Below are 23,941 nucleotides of genomic sequence, written 5' to 3'. Positions count from 1 at the left end.
ATAGTCAATTAGCTGAAATACTGAAATATTTACACTGAAACAGCATTTCAGTATGTGGAATCAAACTATGGAATGGATTGAGTAAGGAAATCAAACAATGCACAACGATGAGCCAATTCAAGAAACAATACAAGCAGTTGATGTTTGCTAAATACAAGGATGAAGAGTCTTGAACCAGTCATGATGTGCTATATATATCACTATATTGACACGCACTATGGTACACATTATGGCATTGGATGCTCATATCACTCCTCATATCATATCATCATATCACTACCTCCTACTTCAGTACGGGACAAAAAAAAAATTAAAATTATTATTATTATTTTTTTTAAACCTTAAACAATATTAGGAAAGCAGGAAGTGAACAAATGTAACAGTTTTACAGTGATTGTAAAAGTACCAGATGGAGGGGTAGGATTTAATAAGCTTTGCTTCTTCCTACTCCTTTTGGACATGTGGAACTGGGAACTGATTATGGGATGCATTCAATTGTAATCTGATGTATGTTCAAATGAAATAAAACCATTACCATTACCAATTAATAAACCCCACAGCTCTTTAACAGAACTACTACCAGGGGATGAATACAGTCAGTAAGTTGATGAGTCCTAATTGCTCACAATTCTAATAATTACATCTGCACCAACCACCCCGACTGATGTCATAGGCCGCCATGCTTGCTGCAGCACAAGTTACAGTTTAACAAAACTCCAGATAACACGCATTGAAAACTACTCATTAACTGTATGCATCAAATGACCTAAAGGTTGAGTGCATTTTTCACCGCATTTTTTGACTACAGCTCTCAGCAAAGTTGAGGTAAAGCAAAGTGTCATGGCGCCAATCTTACCTTGGAGAGCTGTCTACGAAGACTGAAGCGCTGAACCATCTTGCCCGAGCACAGCTGGAGCCTCTGCTTTAGTCCTCCGCCACTGATTTACCACTAAAATACATACCACCCCTCATCGGCCGCCCCGCAATCACACATCGGAGGCGCACACATGGCGCCCCCGTCCTCTCCAGACATCCACGTGCACACACATTTAAAGTCCACGCTGCGTTCGTGTACGGTGCAAATGCAAGTGAGAAGAAGAAAGAGGGATGGGAAAAAAAAGGGAGAGCAAGCAGAGATAAAGACAGCTCAGTTTGCCGCCCCTAAGTCCCGCAGACGCCGACACGCGTGCATAAATGATTTTTCATTTGGTACACACGCTGGAGTCACAGAAACACACCTCACCACATCCTCCTCTTAAACGGTGCTGATAACAAGACTGCTTGTTCGCACTCATCTCCATTGAGGCAAGGTTGCCTCCTGCTTCCTGCCAGTGAGATGACGGGGGGAGGAGGAGGAGGAGAAGGGGTGGGGTGGGCTTCCAGCTGACTGTCTGTAATGGGGGTGGGGGGGGACCACAAGGTTGAAAGAGGAAATAAAAACAAGTGGAGCAAAGGGAAGGAAATTGTTGAGGAAGAGAAAGAAAGAAAAACAAAGTGCAGTCCTGACATTGTCATGACATGCTGGAAAATATAGACATGGACCCCCCCACCCCCAACCCCAACCCCAACCCCCCAGCCTCAACCTCTGCTAACAGAATGTAAAATCATTTCCACACGGGTGTCTGCTCTGTTGCTATGGCAACCACATCAGGGTGTAGGTGCAAGTTTGACAGTAACCACGGCGACCGCGACGATGACCTGGCTGACATTGCTTTGTTGCCGTGCTGCGCTGTGCACAGGAATGGAGCGCTGATAACGGACGACTGAGAGCACCACAGGAGACCGGGAGTCTTAATGCATCCCTACTTCCCTCCATCATACTTCACTACATGTGTCACATCATCCGGACACGAGCCTCATTTTGGAAGCTGAGGAAAAGTGACATCCCGGGATGGGCATCAATTCGACATAAATTAAATAATTGAGAAAGTAAAAACATGCAACTTGGTCGTGCATGCACAGTTTGGACACAGGAACCTCCACAAGAACCAAGGCCGCTGTTACTCAAAGCAACTTAATTGGTGTAACTGCGCCCTCTAGTGTCCAGATGATGTAAACGCTTCTCAGCATTCACACAATTACAATAGAATATGTATTAAATAATATATTATTATTCATTCATTTTCTGCCGTTTATCCTCACGAGGGTTGCGGGGGGGTGCTGGAGCCTATCCCAGCTGTCTTCAGTCACACCCTGGACCTCCCCCCCGTCATCAGCCAATCACAGGGCACATATAGACAAACAACCATTCACACTCACATTCATACCTATGGACAATTTGGAGTCGCTAATTAACCTAGCATGTTTTTGGAATGTGGGAGGCAACCGGAGTACCCGGAGAAAACCCACGCACGCACGGGGAGAACATGCAAACTCCACACAGAGATCGTCAAGGGTGGAACTGAACCCGCGTGCTCCTAGCTGTGAGGTCTGCGCGCTAACCACTATTCCGCCGTGCAGCCCTACAATAGAATATGTATTAAATAATGTATTGTTATTATCTATATTAAACAATACTGTCAAAAAAATGTTACAACAGTAAAAAGTAAATACTATATAAATGTTGTCATATTGGGCCAGAATATGAAGTATTTGTGCTTGACTTATGTTTATGTTTTTTTTTAATTTTTTAATTTTATCTTATTAACAACTACTAATTGTTTTCAATGCTGTTACTGTGTACAAAATGTGAGAACACATGTAATATGAGTTTGTGTATACTAGTGTTTATATTTCAGGGATCCTACAGAAGGAATTACGTGCTAAAACGTGACTTTTGGACTGACAGCTCCGTGGTCCAAAAATAAACATTAACATGTTTACTCACCCTGTCCGTCTCATCCGTGGACTGGTGACCCGATGACGGCACAGCATCACCTCCCGTGCACCCGGGGGCGGGGTTACCGGGCGCGGTATCAGTGGCAGAGGAGGATCGCGGGCGGCTGACATGCAGCTGCGGGTCGTGCGTGTAGCGGCGATGCAGGACCTGTGGGCTGCCTTTCAGGAGAGGATCACGATCGCCACTCCCGGATCCCGACCCCTTTGTACGTCGACTCTGGAGGCTTGTCCCACGCCTCATCATGCCCGCAGCGGCAGAACCCTGGCTGGCTGCACAAGGATCCACGGAAGCAGCGGCGTGGTCAAAGTCAGAAAGGCAGGGCCATGAGGAGCCCTCAGAGGCAGAGGACGAGGGGTCACCTGCTGAAACTACAGAGAAAGATGAGGAGGGGGAAGAACAAGAAAAGAGAACGGTGTGTCTGAGGAATGATGGAGGGTTGAGAGGGCTCAGAAATATAAATTCAGATATCATAAAATACAACTGAGACTGAAAATGCCACTTTTGTTGTTATGTCATAGGGCACCTGACACATACTGGATGTCAGTGTAAATAAAGCTATATTCAAACGGACCACTGTCTCATCAGCAAATAAAAGGAGGAAGGGGGTTACATCACATTTCTACAAAAAATTAAATATTTTTTTCAAAACCTACCATGAGTCCAACTGTCAGCCTCACAACAGTCAAGGACCAACCACACTCTGATGGCTCACCTAAAACAGACAGCAAAGACAACTATGAACGTCTATATTAGGGATGTCAAATTTTCACACATTTTATTAATATTAATGATAGTTAATTTCAAATTAATTCATCAAAATATGTTGGGGCGGCACGGCGGTCGAGTGGGTAGCGTGCAGACCTCACGGCTAGGAGACCAGGGTTCAATTCCACCCTCGGCCATCTCTGTGTGGAGTTTGCATGTTCTCCCCGTGCATGCGTGGGTTTTCTCCGGGTACTCCGGGTTTCCTCCCACATTCCAAAAACATGCTAGGTTAATTGGCGACTCCAAATTGTCCATAGGTATGAATGTGAGTGTGAATGGTTGTTTGTCTATATGTGCCCTACAACTCACCCAAAGACAGCTGGGATAGGCTCCAGCATGCCCGCGACCCTCGTGAGGATAAGCGGTATAGAAAATGTATGGATGGGCGGGATGGTTTTTAATCAAAATACAGTGAATGTATTGTTTGAACTCACTGTTTCGCTTCCATTGCCTTTGTTTTGTTTTAGCATGCGCCCTATAATACTTCAGAAATATATAATAATATATAATAATAATAATATATATAATATAATACTACAGAAATGGACCCCGTGATTGAGACTGTGCCTGTGCCTTATAATTCGGTACTCTGGGGCCAACTAATTTAACTTCCTGTTTTTTTTCTTTATATCTCTATATTCTCTTTTTTTTAGAAATGTCAAATACAAAGTAGCTCCGGGAAAATGACACGGCAAGTCTAGCGTACTGATTAGCATCCTGTCAATCAATGAAACTCCCGCTGACTGGTCCTCGTCTGGGCGACAATGATAAAAAGTTGAACTTTTTTTTTTAACTCTTTGGTTCATTCTGCTCACGCTAAAGTAAAAAAAAAATGTAGTTTTCATTGCAGCCAATCAATGACCATACTACTATTTATGTTTATTTTTTTAATTCAAACAAAAAAAAATCTGCAACTAATAAAGTCACAGCACAAGCTATTTCATGTAGTGAAAAAAATATTAAATATTATATTAAACCAAGCTACATATCGAACCGTGAAGTTTGTGTGGAAATTTGTCTGTGATCATCAGCAACAAACAGCAGGCTTGGTAAGTCAGCATGTTTCTCATGAAAACATCACAGTGAAAAGGTGACTGATTAAAAATCCTGTGGACAAAGGCCCCTTTTGGAAACATGTCAAGCTGGCTAATGCCGCTACATGCACACAAACGCATGCATAGTGAGCTGCCGACCATCTATAGCTGCCATCATTGTCTCCGGCCGTCTGAATGACGGCGATGGCGCCAAAGCAGCAGAGCTTTGGCGCACCTCATCAAGCGACATTAAATCTCAGAAAGATTTGTATTTTATGAAAGCTATTAAAACTCAACGGGGTGGAGCATCTTAGCTGACATACCTGGCATTCAGTCATTGCTTCATTTGAGCGACCTCCATGCAGACAGACAATAGAGTAGAGTAAATAACAGACTGGATTATTGCAATGAGCAGCTTATACTCATTTTAAAAAGCGGCACTCAAGCATCACATCCATTATCATTATTAAACAAACATGATTATTTTAAGCGAGACAAAAGGGAATGACGTAAGCTCAAATAGACATTTTGGGCTCTAATTCCGTGGCGCAGGGTGGCAGAGCATGGCGCAGTGTACCTCTGTGCGCAGCCAATTTGGTGAACTAGACTGTGCCGAGATGGGCGCAGCACATCGCAGCGCAGCGCACCAGGGGAGGAGTCCACATTTTCAGCTTGGCGCAGTGATAATTTTGTGACAAAACAGAGCACCAAAGGTGAGGAGAAAGCTCGCCAGCTCTGACCTGGTCTACTCGAGGCGCAGGCGAAGCGCAGCACACCGGGGGAGGAGTCCACATTTTCAGCTTGGCGCAGTGATAATTTTGCGACAAAACAGCCCGCCAAAAGGTGAGGAGAAAGCTCGCCAGCTCCGACCTGGTCTACTCGGGGCGCAGGCGAAGCGCACCAGGGGAGGAGTCCACATTTTCAGCTTGGCGCAGTGATAATTTTGTGACAAAACAGCCCGCCAAAAGGTGAGGAGAAAGCTCGCCAGCTCCGACCTGGTCTACTCGGGGTGCAGACGAAGCGCAGCGCATCAGGGGAAGAGTCCACATTTTCAGCTTGGCGCAGTGATAATTTTGTGACAAAACAGCCCGCCAAAAGGTGAGGAGAAAGCTCGCCAGCTCCGACCTGGTCTACTCGGGGCGCAGGCGAAGCGCACCAGGGGAAGAGTCCACATTTTCAGCTTGGCGCAGTGATAATTTTGTGACAAAACAGCGCACCAAAAGGTGAGGAGAAAGCTCGCCAGCTCCGACGTGGTGTACTCGGGGCGTAGGCGAAGCGCAGCGCACCAGGGGAGGAGTCCACATTTTCAGCTTGGCGCAGTCAAAATTTTATGACAAAACAACGCGCTAAAGGGGAGGAGAAAGCTCACCAGCTCCGACCTGGTCTACTCGGGGCGTAGGCGGGGTGCAGGCGAAGCGCAGCGCACCAGGGGAGGAGTCCACATTTTCAGCTTGGCGCAGTGATAATTTTGTGACAAAACAGCACGCCAAAGATGAGGAGAAAACTCGCCAGCTCCGACCTGGTCTACTCGGGGCGCAGGTGAAGCGCAGCGCACCAGGGAAGGAGTCCACATTTTCAGCTTGGCGCAGTGATAATTTTGTGACAAAACAGCGCGCAAAAGATGAGGAGAAAACTCGCCAGCTCCGACCTGGTCTACTCAGGGCGCAGGGGAAGCGCATTTGATGTTGTCTTTTATATACACATCATATATTAGTTGAAAAGCACCTGACATTATCATGTTATTATCATTCAGCCCAATGCAGCCACTTGTTATTATTAAAAAATGCTCAAGTATTATATCAAACTGTGCTGTGAGCAAAATACACTCAATTGATATATTTTTATTAGACAAGTAGACGGGAAGAGTAAAGTGTGGTGGGGGTGTTATGTTATGTTAGATTCCACATGTTCAGTAGTTGGCCTCCAGCACCAGCAAAGCCTAAAAGTAAATAACAGAGTCACGTCCTTATGTTGCTAATTAAACTTCCTTATTATCATTTGGTAGTCTTCTGCTTCTTGAATCGTTGAATGGTATTTTGGGTATTAGAAGAATTCATCTTCGTGTACAGCATATACTGCATCCTGTGTATATATCAGTGCTCTTTTTTAGATATATTGGCCGATGTATCGTTACCTGGTTACAACAGTCATTCTGCAAATTTGGATGTTGTTTGCATCAGCACTGTAAAAAGTAACGTGGTCTTAGTTTGCATGCGCTGTTTAAACTATCCCGATGTTCCAGAAGGATCTGAGCGTTTGTGAGGAGTAAACCTCTCTTTGTTCTCCCCACAGACAGATCGCTTTGTGCAACGCCACTTTTGCTGACAGACACACACACACGTCAATAAGAGGAGAATTAGGCCAGAGAGTTCTGGCAGGAGTGATTGGATGCAAGAGGCTGCACAAACATGTGTGTGTGTGTGTGAGTGTGTGTGTGTGTGCGACACACATGGACAAAAATGATAACTAAGGACATAGATAATAAATTAAACAGTGTGGAAAAGTAAAAGTATTTGTGTGTCAACCAAAAGAAACAGAACCATATCTCATTCAGCAGCCGCATCAAAACTGCATAGGCAGGAAACGTGAACAATCATGTGGTTATGTGTGTGTGTGTGTGTGTTTGTGCACACGCGTGTGTGTTAGTGGGCCTGGAAGAGCAAAGAATAGCATAGCTGTGTCGGTTGTGACAGCGGAGGAGATGACTTCAGCACGCTGCAAAAAGTGTGATAAGAGATGCAGCTCTTTGTATCAGATGGAGAGAGAGAGAGAGCGAGAGAGAGCGAGAGAGAGAGAGAGGAAAGTGACCGGGAGCGTCAAGAATGGGGGGTGACGGAGGCGGCAGCCCTCCGTGTGGTTTCACCCCGGCTGTGTCAGGTTCAGCCCGTTCTCTGCGAGTGTGTCTGAATGAATAGCTGAATGAAAGGTACTTCCCTGACAGAGGCGGGCGCCATGAATGTCCCATTGTGCGAGTACAAACTATCCAGATGACCAATACTCGCTTTTTCCAGGAACAAAGACAAACGAGACGGGGTACACAATCACAGAAGTCGTACCTCCGTGAAAGGGCGACTGTAAACACGCAGTGTATCTTGTTTGGGTTTAGTTTGGGTAGAATCCCGGCATGAAAACTACAACAATTACTCAGTGTTTGTCCACAAAACAATGCGGTTGGTACTGGTACTGGTACTGGTACTGGTACTGGTCAGGGCTCTACATTGCCCATGGGGAATCCTTAAGGTGAGAACTACTTGCCCGAACTTGCCTCATGTAAAATGAAAAGACCGCCATAATGATATCATCTCATTTTTGTGGCATCACATGAGAATCTTAAATAAAGTTTTATGTTTTCCTACATAGATCATGACTTTACATGGAAATCTGGATTGTCAAGAGGTCAGAGGTCACTGATGTTGAGCCTAATAGAGTACCAGCTGCCTCACAATGTTCTAGTTCATCTATAAAGGTGTTTGATGGGCTTGAAGCAATGGCGACTGCTGTTCTTTGACATACATTCATTCATTCGTTTTCTACCGCTTATCCTCACGAGGGTCGCGGGCGTGCTGGAGCCTATCCCAGCTGTCTTCGGGCGAGAGGCGGGGTACACCCTGGACTGGTCGCCAGCCAGCCAATCACAGGGCACATATAGACAAGCAACCATTCACACTCACATTCATACCTATGGACAATTTGGAGTGGCTAATTAACCTAGCATGTTTTAGGAATGTGGGAGGAAACCGGAGTACCCGGGAAAAAACCCACGCATGCACCGTGCAGCCCTCCCAACACTGCAAAATGTCAATTCTTGCAGGAATGTCTAATACTTTAGCCACTTTTGATTTTTTAACGGCAGCGAAGTCGCTGATTCCAAATAATGACATGATTCCGCAGATTGCTGTCCATAGATTTGCAAGCCCGTGAAGTTGCAGACTTCAGCCACCTAAAGCGTATTGTGCCCCCCCGCCACCCCGTCATACATTCCCCTTCCAATTCCATCCGCGTGCGCCTTTCGTGCCATCTCCGGTATGGGATTTCAGATGGAGTGTAGGTGCTTCCCGGCTTGTTGACAGTTGACGATGGAATATGAGCCGTCGGCCAACCTTCTTCCAACTGTTAAACACCTCTCGGGTTCACATGGTCACCACTTCGACGTGTATCGAATGCTCTTCTAGATGATTGCCGTTGTCCTTTGAGTGCAGACTCGGGCCCTGAAGTCATGAGACGTTAGAGTCTGAGCGAAGACGCAGTCAACGCGAACCTGCCTCCGCGCATGGTGAATGATTCATTAGGTTGCTGTCTCTTAAACAAAGGTGCTTCAGTACCGGTAGAGCCTGGTTCTGTGTAATGTGACGGGACCCACAGTCGGTCGTCACTTCTGCTTCACATCACCGCAGCGATGAAATGGTGTGCATGGAGCTGCACGACCAGAAAAGATACCATAAAACATTCATCCTCTAAGCGGATGAATTCCAAGTTTGGGATCACTTTTGTGGAAGGACTAGGGAGGCTGAGCTTCACTGGAGCTCCGTGGAGCTCAATGGAGATGGGCGACCCTTGATTTTCAAAGACTGCACAGTTTTCTCACTTTGTGCATACTACATTGTAATTAAAGTACATAATGTTAATTAGTTGGTTCATTAAATTATATCAACGCTGTGGGAGGAGTAGCTTGCTAGTTTGCTCAACCACGATGGCAACAGGCAGTGTTGATAAAATCATCTTAAATGTATATCAGGGCTGCACGGTGGTTAGCGTGCAGGCCACACAGCTAGGCGACACGAGTTCAATTCCACCCTCTGCCATCTCTGTGTGGAGTTTGCATGTTCTCCCCGTGCATGCGTGGGTTTTTTCGTGGGTACTCCGGTTTCCTCCCACATTCCAAAAACATGCTAGGTTAATTAGCCACTCCAAATTGTCCATAGGTATGAATGTGAGTGTGAATGGTTGTTTGTCTATATGTGCCCTGTGATTGGCTGGCCCCGCCTCTCGCCTGAAGACAGCTGGGATAGGCTCCAGCACCCCCACGACCCTCATGAGGATAAGCGGTAGAAAATGGATGAATGAATGAATGTATGTGTATATATATATGATGATGGGCTGCACGGCGGTCTAGTGGTTAGCGCGCAGACCTCACCCGAGTTCAATTCCACCCTCGGTCATCTCTGTGAGGAGTTTGCATGTTCTCCCCGTGCATGCGTGAGTTTTTTCCGGGTACTCCCGTTTCCTCCCACATTCCAAAAACATGCCGATTAACCTGGGGATAGGCTCCAGCACCCCCCGCGACCCTCGTGAGGAAAAGCGGTAGAAAATGAATGAATGAATGACATGTTTGTCCATATAAAAACATATCCACCAGTTGTCATATGCTTTTGGTCCCAGCCTGAAAACATAACCACAGCTGACTGGTGCATTATATGCAATAATGTTATGCAATTATGCAATAACAACACATCCAAAATCAGACATAAAGATGTAATCATACCATAGAAGAGTCATCCGGCCATCCAAGTCAGTATCTACAGTCCAGTACCTGAAGCTAACTAGACCCTTTGACAGTCAAACACCCAGCAAGATGTTCATCTTGTGATCTTTTCTATAGAACAAACACATCTTCATTGCATGTGATTGTGAAGATCGTCTATTTTTTTCTAAATACAAGACTCACATCAATATAAATGCATACACTCAAATTAGACCCAGGAGGGGGAAAAACAACATGAGTGCGGCGGGGAAAAGGACAAGAAGGAGGAGTAGGGGACGGAGTGGAGGGCAGCGTCATCGTGGTGGTCTGACCATCAGAGTGAGACATGAATGGCTGCATTAGTATAGTGCCCTGAAGCGTGAGTGGAGCAACTCTGGACTGACTCAGTTAGTTTTCACGTCACAGCAGATCATTCACATCCTCAATCTGTGTACAATGTACATGTGCTGTACATGAGAAAACACTCACAGGTCAGGGATGAAAAGATGGAATCAGACAGGGTGCGCAAAACCCCCCCAATACACAACAGTCATGTTATGTTACCTAGCACTATATTTTCCGTTTTATTAAAACATTAATAATATAAATGTCCAAAGCTTCCACAGTATGACATATGGCTTTTTAAACACAGTGAAGCTTAATTCATAGGAACACGTGCAGGCGGCCTCACTAGCACCACATAGTGGCAACAAGCAGTAATCGCAAAGGATATGAGCTAACTCGACATAAACATGTTCACTATGGCAGTTTCATTGACTTCAGGAGTTTGTCTAACAGAAAGTAAACACCTCATACGTAAACACGTCAATGCAGTGCAAATATATTTTTACAAAACACACGTCTAAATACATAGCGAATGATCAAAACAGTTGAAAATAACAACACATAAAGCAATTTAAGTGACCCCGGGACCTGTCGGTACAGTCGGTGGGAAAACACCGATGAGTATTAACGCTCTCAGGTTGACAGTCCCGTTAGTCAGTTTAAGCCCACACAGCAGCTAACACGAGAAAATATCAACAGCAGGTATTTCTGGTTGTGTTTCCTAGCTCATCACACACTCACCCGCACACATATCCCAGAAATATATCGATCCAAAACTGTTAATATGCACACTTACGTGGGTTGTTTAAAAAAAAGTGTTGGGGGTGACGTCCAGCTAGAAGCACCTATGCTCTACTGTGCGTCCGCTACTCGGTCCGCCCGCCCATAGTGCTCTGACGTCATTACGTAGAACGTAAAGAGAAATGGCTTGGTAAGAGGGCTCACTTCGTTCAGCAAATTTATGCCATCTTCATTGTAATGAATAACTGCAAATGATAAAATTAAAATATTTTTTAATATTTGTCCTCTTTTACAGTGTTACTAAGGATTAACAAGCAACATTATTATTATTATTATTATATTCAGCATGTAGGTAATTAAACAATAACAATATAACCATTATGTGTGAAAGCCATTCAGCTAGGTTTAGTAGAGGAACACCAATATATCATATTTTTTATGAAGTAAACCCTGTGTACAAAATCAATCAAAACAACCTTTTAAATTAAACTGCAGGGGGCGACATGGAACAACTACTGTTTCTATACCAGCAAATGACATTATTTCTCATTTGACCACTGGATGGAAGCATTGGTGCAGACATGCTGGTTCGACTATCTACTGCTTTTGACTTGCAACATTTTCTCTCAGCCCCTACTGAAATATTTTTTCCATGCTTCCCCTGAATTGAAATACTATTGAGAATTATTGAAGAAAATATTTTAATTGAATTTAATATTTAGTTATCTATATAAACCTTCTTATTACAATCACATGAATATCATAATAGATTAATGAAATGAGCTGAGATAACATCTGTAACAACTTTAAACATGTTGAAAAAATTTTGCCATTTTTTTCTTTTTTTAATTACCTGCTCTGCTAAGAATCTTATGTCATCATTTGTAATTATTCAACTCTGTGTGAGATTCAGATTGTAAACATTGACACCACATAATTGAATGTAAATGTGTGTTTATCTGAAATGCAAGGGCTATTAGTCAGAAAATAGTGTCAAAGTTATGAAAATCAATTTTGATAGTTTGGCTGTCTGACATTTCTTATCCACTTTGCACTTCCTGTCTAGAAATCATAGCCCCAATTAGACTCATACAGATTGTAATTGACCCTTCAAATTATTATCGCCACGGTGAAAATCGGTTTGATTGCTTAATCAAAACGCCCAATGATATTAATTAGAACAAAATGACATCAAGTAGGATTCAGAATTGAGTGGAAACTAAGACATCTCTGATGGGAAAGACACAGATCAGTTATTTGTGTCTGAAACTCTGTTTTTGGAAGCTCACGGTGAGTGCGTCAGAGCGGACAACAAGAAGTTCACGTGGAAAAACATCCTGCGGAATTGAAAACATTAGCACGCTAACATGTCCAGAAAGTGAGCTGTCAACAAGTGTTACACAAAAAAAGCCTGTGCATACGCGCATTAGCCAGAGTAACCAAACGCAGCATCGATATACAGAAATATAATATCAAAAGCACGCAAACACCAGGTAGGCTGCTTTTTTTTTTTTCCGAGAGCAAAGGATAATGGAAAAAATTAGTATGAGCGGCTGATGCCAGCGACCCTTTCACTGAATGCACTGCGGATGAGGATGTCGGCTCTCAGTAGCCCTTGCCAATTAGAGCCTTCACAGCAGCAGGCCTGGCTGCTAATGAAGGGTTCAGAACATGGGAGTGGAGGATAGTAGGCAGGCATCGATCCTGGGTCTGCTGAGGGCCCAGCTGCAGGGCCCACAAGGGAATGCCTGCGGATTGAGGGATTGTATCCTTTTCTTTGAGATTCCCCACATGGAGACGTGACTCCATTTTTGAATGTGAGCTTTTCACAACATTGTACTCACTTTTCTGGTCATATTTAGTGTTTTTCTTCTTGATCAGTTGCTGGCAAAGAGTCTTATGACAAGAAGGCTTAGGCTTAAGTGAATGCTTCCGTATTTGGGAACACTTTATATCAGGGGTCTCAAACTCAATTTACTTGGGGGCCACTGGAGCTAGGGTCTGGAGACTGGGCCGCATCAGGTTTTCCAAAAAAAAACAAAAAAAAAACGCATTTATTAAAAACAGAAAAATTAATAAACTTTGCTTTGGTTCCGATTTTCTACAAGAAAAGCTCTGATAAAACATTCCACTGTTCTCAAATATCTTAATTTTTATTTTTCTACACAAAATAAGATGAAAAATAAATAAACAAATCAAGAATAAAGAAAATCAATCAGTAATAAATAAATAAATATAATAATAATAATAATAATAAAAACTTAAGAAAGCACATATAGTTGGTGGGTAGACAAATTATTTTTTTTCAGATTAAAATGAACAAAGCATTATTAGAGCCCTGTAGACATGACAAAACACGACTATAGTCACATTTATACTCTTTTTATTTACAACATATTGCGCAACTGCAGGGTCTTGAGACACATGCTAACTCGCAAACTAGAGAGCTAGCGACCTAAACGGTAGCCTTCAAGTTATTTCCTTTCAACTTAAATAGCCAAAAACCTACCACTTCCACACGGATAGGGAGGATAACTATTAACAGTTATTTAACCTTTAACATGAACATGAATCAAACGTAATAATTTTTTCTGGGTACATGATACCATACAGCATCCATATCAAACTTGCGCGGGCCGCACTGACATTAAACTTTCATATCAAGGCGGGGGCCTCAAACTAGTGTCCTGCGGGCCACATTTGGCCCGCGGGCCGCGTGTTTGAGACCCCTGCTTTATATCAAGGTGCTTGTGATAAGCTTTAATAAGCAGTAATTAAAGTTAATAAATCTCTTAAGTGCCTCTGCTGTTTATGGTTTAGATTCCGGGGTTCCCTAATTGGGCGGCTCTACAGGAGATGTGTGCAACCTTTTCCTCATTTGCCACACCCTTTTTATACTTGTTTGTCTATATGTGCCCTGTGATTGGCTGGCCACCAGTCCAGGGTGTACCCCGCCTCTCGCCCGAAGACAGCTGGGATAGGCTCCAGCACCCCCCCCCCCTCCCCCCCGCGACCGTCGTGAGGAAAAAGCGTTAGAAAATGAATTTCCACAATCTATGTGATCAGTATTGCTATCGGCCGATTTCACTCACGGATGATCGCGGTCGACAGAAAAAAAAAAAACGTGATCGGGGGCATCCCTAATTGAACTTAGCAAACTTCGAGTTTGAGTTGAGTGTCCTGGTTTTCAATAATGAAAATATTCTCACCTTATTAGAATAAATGCATACACTCTAAAGTCCAAGCATGCAACTATCGCTCAGGAGTTGATAAGGTCAAGTGTTGCTTCGTCTACGCTGTGTTCAGCTTGCTAATTAGGCCACATGCTTGGCTTATCTTTCACTGGGAAGTACAGCAGCACAATGAGCTGTTGGGTCAAGGACTATGTAACCCCCCCCAAGTTAATTTCCACTAGATATACCTGTAGAATGACGAAAAATATGTTTGATTTGACATCTTGCGTTGACTTTGAATCCCATTTCAATAACATCTAGTTTCACCTGCAGTGTCTCGGGTCCTTCACTGTGATGAGTACTCCTTTGGTGTATTGCTGGTGTCATGCACAATTGCATTCAAACGTCCTGGGTATTTTTAAATGCAGAGGTCAATTGTTTACTTATTAACTATAGAGAAAGAAATATGGACTAAAATGCACTCCTCAGGCAATATGCTTGTTTTTTCTTCAAAGGACAACATTAAAGATTGCGCTTTACATATTTTACAATCAAAGTTAAAAGAGTATGAGCTAGCATATGTAGCCATCGCTAACAAAAATAAAGTAAAACACTATAGATATATGCTAGGTCGCTACAATACCATTATTTAAAAGGGGCCTATTATGCTTTGCGCCAGGAGCAAGCCCTCACATCGTCGCCTTGCTGTTTTTTTTCAGTGACTGATGGTCCGTCCCCACCCCTGGTCCGATATCGCTCTCGATTTTATCACCAGACTTCCTGTACGCAACGGTAACAATGTCATTCTCAACATTGTTGATCACATTCCTATGGACATTGTGTGAGACAGTGGTCCCCCGCCCCCACTGTCACAAATATGGAGAGAATTTTGCAAGGTGCTAGCGGCGCCGTCGAGGTACCACCAACAGACGAACGGCCAGACACAGCAGGCAAATCAGGACTTGGAGGCTACACTATGTTGCGTCCACCACCGGCACCCTTCCGCTTGGTTCAGGTACCAGGTATGCCCCCATTCAAAGCGGCATTCAGCTACCAACCGCCACTGTCTTCCAGCCTAAGAAAGGGCAGTGCCCGCTGTCCAGGCATACCTTCAAAGGGCAGACACTCGGCTGTCCAGAATCAGAGGGTGGTAGATCGCCACCGAATCCCGGAGCCTGAGTACAAAGTTGGCCAGGAGTTGTGGGATTGTGGGAGTCGTCCTGGGATTGACTGCCGGCAGTCTCCATTAGGAAGTTGGCACCTAGATTCGTGGGACCTTCCATCATCAACTCCATCATGAGCCCTATCTCCAGAATCAGAGGGTGGCAGATCACCACCGAATCCCGGAACCTGAGTACAAAGTTGGCCAGGAGTTGTGGCTATCGTCCTGGGATTTACCGCCGGCAGTCTCCATCAGGAAGTTGGCATCTAGATTCGTGGGACCTTCCGTCATCAACTCCATCATCAGCCCTATGTCCAGAATCTGAGGGTGGCAGATCGCCACAGAGTCCCGGAACCTGAGTACAAAGTTGGCCAGGAGTTGTGGGATTGTGGGAGTCGTCCTGGGATTTACCGCCGGCAGTCTCCATCAGGAAGTTGGCATCTAGATTTGTGGGAACTTCCGTCATCAACTCCATCATCAGCCCTATGTCCAGAATCTGAGGGTGGCAGATCGCCACAGAGTCCCGGAACCTGAGTACAAAGTTGGCCAGAAGTTGTAGCTATCATCTTGGGATTTACCGCCGGCAGTCTCCATCAGGAAGTTGGCATCTAGATTCGTGGGACCTCCCGTCATCAACTCCATCATCAGCCCAATGTCCAGAATCGGAGGGTGGCAGATCGCCACCGAATCCCGGGACCGGAGTACAAAGTCGGCCAGGAGTTGTGGCTATCGTCCTGTGATTTACCGCCGGCAGTCTCCATCCGGAAGTTGGCACTTAGATTCGTGGGACCTTCCGTCATCAACTCCATCATCAGCCCTATCTCCATCAAGCTCAAGATTCCGCCGTCACTTAAGGTACACCCAATTTTCCACATTTCATGTGTCAAACCTGACACAACCTCCGGCTGAGCCACCTGCCTACACAGTGAAGGTGATTTTAGACGTGAGAAGTCAAGGTAGCGGGGTGCAGTACCTGGTTGATTGGGAGGGATATGGAGCCGAGGAGCGCCCTTGGGTATCCTGCTCCTGTATCCTCCACCCCAATCTCATTCGCAACTTCCACTCTGTCCATCCTGGTAAATCAGGTAAGCTGCAAGATGGCACCTTATAAGAGGGGGTGGGGGGAGGTACTGTCATAATCTTTGTTGTCGCCATGCTGCCTTTTTCTTGCAGTGCACCCTGACGGGACGCTCCTACACACACCCGTGTTTTATTATCTCGTGGACTACTTAAGCTGCACTCACTGTCCAGCACAACGCCAGATTGTCCCTGAAGCCGCCACAGGTAGCTCATGCTGCACGTATGTTCTCTCTGTTCCCTTGCTAAATGGTTTTTAACTCTTCGTTTTTTGGTGATCCTCTGTTGTACTTTTTGTCCGCTGATCTTTAGTCATCTGTGTTTTTCGTTTTCAACCTTTTACTACAGTGTTTTGGGGTTTCGGATTTTTTGCTCTTGAACTTGTGTAGATTTAAGTACTTTTTCCCTGAGTGGACACACTTTGTTTAATAAATATATAAATTTTGTTGCAAAGTCTTGCCTCTGCATCTTGGTTTCCAGACCACGTTCTTGACGGTACACTGGTTGGCAACCAATCACAGGGCACATAGAGACAAACAACCATAAATGGTTGAACAGTCTATATGTGCCCTAGCGACCAGTCCAGGGTGGACCCCGCCTCTCAACCGAAGACAGCTGGCATAGGCTCCAGCACCCCCGCGACCCTTGTGAGGATTAGCAGTAGAAAATGACCAAATATGCGTGTTTTTTGAATGTCGGGGGTAAAAACCGGAGTACTTGGAGAAAACCCACAATATTGTGTAATCAGTGGATTCCGATGGGACACTACAGCAAGTAGTAGAAGTATGCTACTGCATAAATCCCAAGTTGTGTACAGGGTAAATATGCATCCTCTTACCCGAAACATTGCGATGACTGGTGGTAATGTAAAGTATTATTGGTCTCTAGTTGGTACTTTCTGCCAACTGCTTTGAACTGGCTTTTAACCCCTGAGTGCAACGTTTGGAGTTACAAGGAGCAGCATATTGATTTGAGATAATTTAATGAGAGATTATGGAGGAACAAAAGTCATGCATCTGGCATAAAACCAATATAATGAACATTAGTGTCAATATAAATGTAATGTATAGCTCTTTGGGTATCTTGAAAGGACCAATATAAATCCAATTGCTCATTACTGTACATTTGACTACTTCCTGAATCTTCCATGTCGCTGTGTTTTTTTTTTTTTCTTGGTGTGAATGTGGTCATCTGGTTTTGGTGGTTCTCACCACGACAGACAAGATGTGAGCGGGGACAAAGTGGCTAATATAGCATATTCACTCGCTATGTGACACGCTCTCTCTAGGCTACGTGTAATAGGACACCTTCCATTTCAGTTCAAGCCAGATTCAGTGGAATTGAACTTCCTGTTCTGACACTTCATAATGGGAACAGCAATTAAAAGCCAAGACAGTGTAGAGTTCAGCCTTATCTTTGACTTTTCTGATATGGAAAATATATCATTTTGCAAAAAGCAGTGACATAATTGAATCAAGTGGGTATTTAGAGAGTTAAAATAATCCAAATATTTACAGGTTTGGTTGGTCCCAAAAGTTGCTAGCTGCTAGCTGGAGCGCATCTGCAGACAATTAGGGTTCCTAGCCTTCTTAACTGATTCCAAATACAAATGAGTCTTTGGTAGCGAATAGGCACATAGAGGTGATGATGAAACTCCACAATAGAAGAGCACGTTTGGTGCAGTTTAAAGCCGGAAAAGCGGCCACAATGTGGCAAAAGTGCATTTATTTATAAACACACGGCCAGCATTTTTGCCTTGTAAAAGAGCTGGCAGAAACCAGGAAGTGACAAGGCTTAAAGCCGTGTTGTGATGGAGCTTATGCAATGAAGGGAAATGTCGACGCATGCAAAAAATGTAACTAGTTCATGGTGTTATATTTGTAAATAAATATTCTTATATTCATGTAACACAACCGTTTTTTGTGTTGATTATGTTGTAGCATTGTTGGGTCAAAGTATGCAAAGTTATGCTTGAAATGTATGTTTTCTCAAAAATACTTTTTTCTCTCTTTTTTTGTTGAGAACTGATATATTTGCTGAAGCTTACCTATGTTGTACGACTGACGACTAAAGAATGGAAAAAATTAGAAACTTTTTTTCTGATCAAATATTAAAGTCTAATCTTTGAACACAATATTCTGTGTGCCTTGAAAAATCTGTCAAAATAATAAAAAATGGCTCTTATCGTTGAAAAATGGCTGAGATTGAATGAGTTAAGATGGTTGTCGGTTGCCAGATTGTTGCCTGTTCCTTGCCTGCTTCCTGTTTCCCCTAGCCTCATTTATCCCTGCTTGTGTGTTATTTATTTTTTTTTTTTTCAAGATGGCCCCTCTACCTTTACTAACATTATTATTATTTATTTAAATTATTTAAATTATTTGGGCAATTTACTGTTCACGCTGCACTTTACATTATGTTGTTCATATTTGGTGTCTATTTATTCTCCACATTATTATTATTTATTAATACTTATCTTCTTTTGTGTCTGTTATTATATGGGAGCCAGGCAACGACATTTCGTTGGCAATTTCACTACTGTGTTTTTGTGCAATGACAATAAAGGGAGTCTATCTATCTATCTATCTATTTTCTGGGCCTTTGCATATACTCGTATTGTGAGTATTTTTCCCCACTTGGCTTCTTCCAGCAGCATCAAACCTTGTATTTTTTTGCAAAGAATAATTTCCTGCTTGGTTCTAAGCAGCGCTTTTTGTTACTCTTTAGGTATTTTTTACTGGCTTGATTTTCAGCCTTGTGAAATTAAAATGAATGTGAACTTAAATTTCGTGCAGGGTTGTTTGGATTCGAAAAGACAGGTCTGGCCTTTCCATTGACGACAGCGAAGGCTGGCTATTAATCAGTCCATTAAAAGGAGGCAAAGACAATCCGCATGTTTAGTCTATAGGAGTGCGTGTTTGTGTGTGAGGAGAGAGAAACACGTCAAGCACTTCTGTCCGAGATCATTACTAGTTTCCTGCCACTGTCAATGCACACCTTTTCTCTTCTAATTGTGTAGCAATTAGGGCAGCAAACGAACGATTGCTTTCATTTTATGTCATGACTTTCTTTTGTTGTTTTGGTTGTTTGGTTTAACACTTAAGGTGGCCAAACTTTTTGACTTGGGGCCCACAAAAAAAAAAAAATGGCGGTGGTGGAAATTTTTTTTCTGTTTTTTATAAAACAGAACGGCATACTTGCTCACGGTGCGACAAAACAAAAACAACACATCCACAGCAAATGAATGAATTATATAAATAAACAAAACTATTAAGTAGGTGATAAACAACAAATAAGAGCTAAATGTAGCATGTAGCTTCAAGGTATTCTTTCCAAATGCCCGCAAAGCATGCTGGGTAGTCCAGTGTTTTTTTTTTTGTATGGGTATTCTGTGTAGATATGTAGATATTAATTTATTTTCTACTGCTTTTCCTCACGAGGGTCGCATGGGTGCTGGAGCCTATCCCAGCTATCTTCAGGCGGGAGGTGGTGTACACCCTGGACTGGTCGCCAGCCAATCACAGGGCGATATGTAGATATTTCAATGCTATTATGGCATTGAAAGTCATGGTGCCGGTTACAGTTTCGTTTTGTTAAAGGTTTTAAAAAACAATTTGAAAATGCTTAGTGGGCCAGATGATGATGCTTGGTGGGCCTGATGTGGTCCGTGGGCTGCAGTTTGCCCACCGCTGGTCTTACACCTTAATTACCCTCAAAATATCAAATATCAATATATTTAATATCAAATTATCGTCTGTTATCGACAGTTCCTGTTGCGGCGGCAATGGCGGTCTAGTGGACCTCACACATCGGAGACCAGGGTTCAATTCCACCCTCGGCCATCTCTATGTGGAGTTTGCATGTTCTCCCCGTGCATGCGTGGGTTTTCTCCGGGTACTCCGGTTTCCTCCCACATTCCAAAAACATGCTAGGTTAATTAGCCACTCCAAATTGTCCATAGGTATGAATGTGAGTGTGAATGGTTGTTTGTCTATATGTGCCCTGTGATTGGCTGGCCACCAGTCCAGGGTGTACCCCGCCTCTCGCCCGAAGACAGCTGGGATAGGCTCCAGCATACCCCCGCGACCCTCGTGAGGAAAAAGCGGGAGAAAATGAATGAATGAATGAATGAATGATATTGGGTGGACTAGTGGTTAGCACGCAGGCCTCACAGCTAGGAGACCCAGGTTCAATTCCACCCTCGGCCATCTCTGTGTGGAGTTTGCATGTTCTCCCCGCGCATGCGTGGGTTTTTTCCGGGTACTCCGGTTTCCTCCCACATTCCAAAAACATGCCAAGTTAATTGTTAATCCAAATTGTCCATAGGTATGAATGTGAGTGTGAATGGTTGTTTGTCTATATGTGCCCTGTGATTGGCTGGCCACCAGTCCAGAGTGTTCCCCGCCTAACTGGAATAGGCTCCAGCATACTCCCACGACCCTAATAAGGAAAAGCGGCGTGGAAACTGAATTTGCATTAATAAAAAGAGCGTCTGAATACTGATTCAAGGAGCCAAAATTGGGACTAAATGGCAGATATTGTGAATGAAAAAGTGAAAAAGAAGAGGAAAATGAGCTTGTTTCCATGGAGGAAGAGGGTGTGACTCCCCTCACGCTCCACTGATTACAGATAGAGAGGACTCAGTGGAGTTCTGCTGCAAGTTCATGCTGCCTCAGTGTGAATGTGCCTGATGCTCGCTCTTCTCTATTACAGCGCACAGCCGTCCCACACACACGCGCACACACACAGAATAACAACCACGCTTTAATTCTCTCCTGCTGATGTCACAACACTGCCGTCCAAATCATCTTTTATGTCGGGAAACGTTATGCCGTAGCGAGGAAATGTTTAGCTGAAGATCATTTCAAATAATCATTATTTTTTTGTGATGGTAATTGTTAAAAGGGACCTGTTATGCTCAATTTATACCCTTTGTATTGAGTCGTGGACTCCTATAGAGCAGCTACACACAATAACCAGCACATAAAGCATTCTAGGTCTTCCAGAATCTGCACCTATTCAGCTGTATTTCTTCTTTTTTTTTTAAATTCACACAGGTTTGAACCCATAATCATCTTTTTTTAAGAAATAAAATATAGGTAGGTCGAGTAGTTAACACGCAGACCTCACAGCTAGGAGACCAGGGTTCAATTCCACTCTCGGCCATCTCTGTGTGGAGTTTGCATGTTCTCCCCGTGCATGCGTGGGTTTTCTCCGGGTACTCCGGTTTCCTCCCACATTCCAAAAACATGCTAGGTTAATTAGCCACTCCAAATTGTCCATAGGTATGAATGTGAGTGTGAATGGTTGTTTGTCTATATGTGCCCTGTGACTTGCTGGCCCCGCCTCTCGCCCGAAGACAGCTGTGATAGGCTCCAGCACCCAACACATATAAATATACATATTGTTAATACTTGAATGCAGCTAATACATGCAAGACAATTGGGATAGGCTCCAGCACCCCCGTGACCCTTGTGAGGAAAAAGCGGTAGAGAATGAATGAATGAATATCAAACATGGGCTGCACGGTGGATGAGCGGTTAGCGCACAAGCCTCACAGCTGGAAGACCCGAGTTCAATTCCACCCTTGGGCATGTCTGTGTGGAGTTTACATGTTCTCTCCGGGTACTCCGGTTTTCCTCCCACATTCCAAAAACATGCTAGGTTAATTAGCGACTCCAAATTGTCCATAGGTATGAATGTGAGTGTGAATGGTTGTTTGTCTATATGTGCCCTGTGATTGGCTGGCCACCAGTCCAGGGTGTACCCCGCCTCTCGCCCGAAGACAGCTGGGATAGGCTCCAGCACACCCGTGACCCTCGTGAGGAAAAAGCGGTAGAGAATGAATGAATGAATATCAAACATGGGCTGCACGGTGGGTGAGCGGTTAGCCTCACAGCTAGAAGACCCGAGTTCAATTCCACCCTTGGGCATGTCTGTGTGGAGTTCTCTCCGGGTACTCCGGTTTCCTCCCACATTCCAAAAACATGCTAGGTTAATTAGCGACTCCAAATTGTCCATAGGTATGAATGTGAGTGTGAATGGTTGTTTGTCTATATGTGCCCTGTGATTGGCTGGCCACCAGTCCAGGATGTACCCCGCCTCTTGCCTGAAGACAGCTGGGATAGGCTCCAGCACCCCCTCGACCCTTGTGAGGAAAAGCGGTATAAAATGAACGAATGAATGAAAATATAGGTATGAGAAATCCATCTTGCCTCATATGCTAATAAATAAAAATAAAAGGTATCTCAAAAGAGGTAAAGAAGTCTGATAAAGTATATAATAAAGAAGCACACACACGCAGGAGGTAACTATTCTTGAGAATGAGACTTTCCAAGCTGATTTCTATCCTAATACTGCGTGTATTTTTAGAGTGTCTCTAAAGAATCCACTTTGGTCTGGTGAGTCACCCTGTCACTGTATTTCGACGTGCTTGTGCTCCATCGCTGTCGGATGGGGAATAAAGGCTGTGCCATCGGGTCAGCGATCTGACTGACAGGAGACCAGAGAGCCAGAGTCCTGGAATCCAAACCGGTCGGGGTCTGTGAAATGAGCCACGTGTGTGTGTGTGTGTGTGTGCGCGTCATTGTTTAGAGTGATCACATTTTCAAGTTAAATGTGCAGCTGTTGTTGAAGCCGCTTATAAAACGAACCCAGCGCCATCATCAAAACTCTGCACTCCAAAAGTCCATTAGAGTTTGACTGCCGAGTGAGGATCAATCTCGCTGGGCGTGTGCGCTAAAGTGTTAGCCTTAGACTGGACGTCTGAACCTAATCACAAAGCTATTATCTGGGAAAGCAAAATTACATCAAGTGCAGAGAATCATCTGGGTGTCCTTAGGGCCAAAAGCCCCATTCACAGGACTTATAAAAAGACACCGGAGGCAAAACACTGCAAGAATACTAAATAGTTTGGGGGTTTTTTGGACTGAACCGGGATTTATTTTTAGTGTCACATTTTTATGTGTTTTGAACTTAACAGGACTGAATACCTGTGTAGATTCTCAGTCATCCGGGTAACCACAACATTTGAATTGAGGCAACTGGAACTTGTTTGTTGGAGATGTTTCACCTATAATCTATCTATCCATTTCTTCATTTCTTCATTTTAAGTGTGGAGTCTCCCTATTTATGTATTTGATACGTCCCAGGGGGGTGGTCACAATGGGGTTGTTTTAGCGGTTGCTGGACATAGCTGGTGAATATCAGTCCTACGTAACAATGTTATAATGTTATACAGTAAACCTCGGATATATCGGATTCAATTGTTCCCACTGGTTTTGTCCGATATAAGCGAAATCCGTTATATGCGTATACCGGAAAATGTCCGTTTTACGCATATATCGG

At 44.0% G+C, this 23,941-nt stretch overlaps 1 protein-coding gene across 5 annotated transcripts in view; it reads right to left on the bottom strand.

Moving 5' to 3' along the window:
- tmcc1a (transmembrane and coiled-coil domain family 1a) overlaps positions 1 to 23,941 on the bottom strand; it is a 57,957-nt gene that overhangs the window by 26,756 nt on the left and 7,260 nt on the right. The window contains exons 1-3 of one of the 5 annotated variants that reach the window (XM_058052630.1): positions 11,241 to 11,331; positions 3,493 to 3,551; positions 2,828 to 3,207 (exon numbers count right to left, since the gene is read on the bottom strand). In XM_058052630.1, coding sequence (XP_057908613.1) covers positions 2,828 to 3,082 — 255 coding nt within the window. In that variant the 5' untranslated portion in view covers positions 3,083 to 3,207; positions 3,493 to 3,551; positions 11,241 to 11,331. The other 4 variants (XM_058052633.1, XM_058052631.1, XM_058052634.1 and 1 more) reach the window with 4 other exon arrangements.

The sequence above is a fragment of the Doryrhamphus excisus genome, chromosome 16 (genome assembly GCF_030265055.1).
Source record: "Doryrhamphus excisus isolate RoL2022-K1 chromosome 16, RoL_Dexc_1.0, whole genome shotgun sequence".
Classification (NCBI taxonomy): domain Eukaryota; kingdom Metazoa; phylum Chordata; class Actinopteri; order Syngnathiformes; family Syngnathidae; genus Doryrhamphus; species Doryrhamphus excisus.
This window is presented reverse-complemented; position numbering and strand designations above follow the sequence as displayed.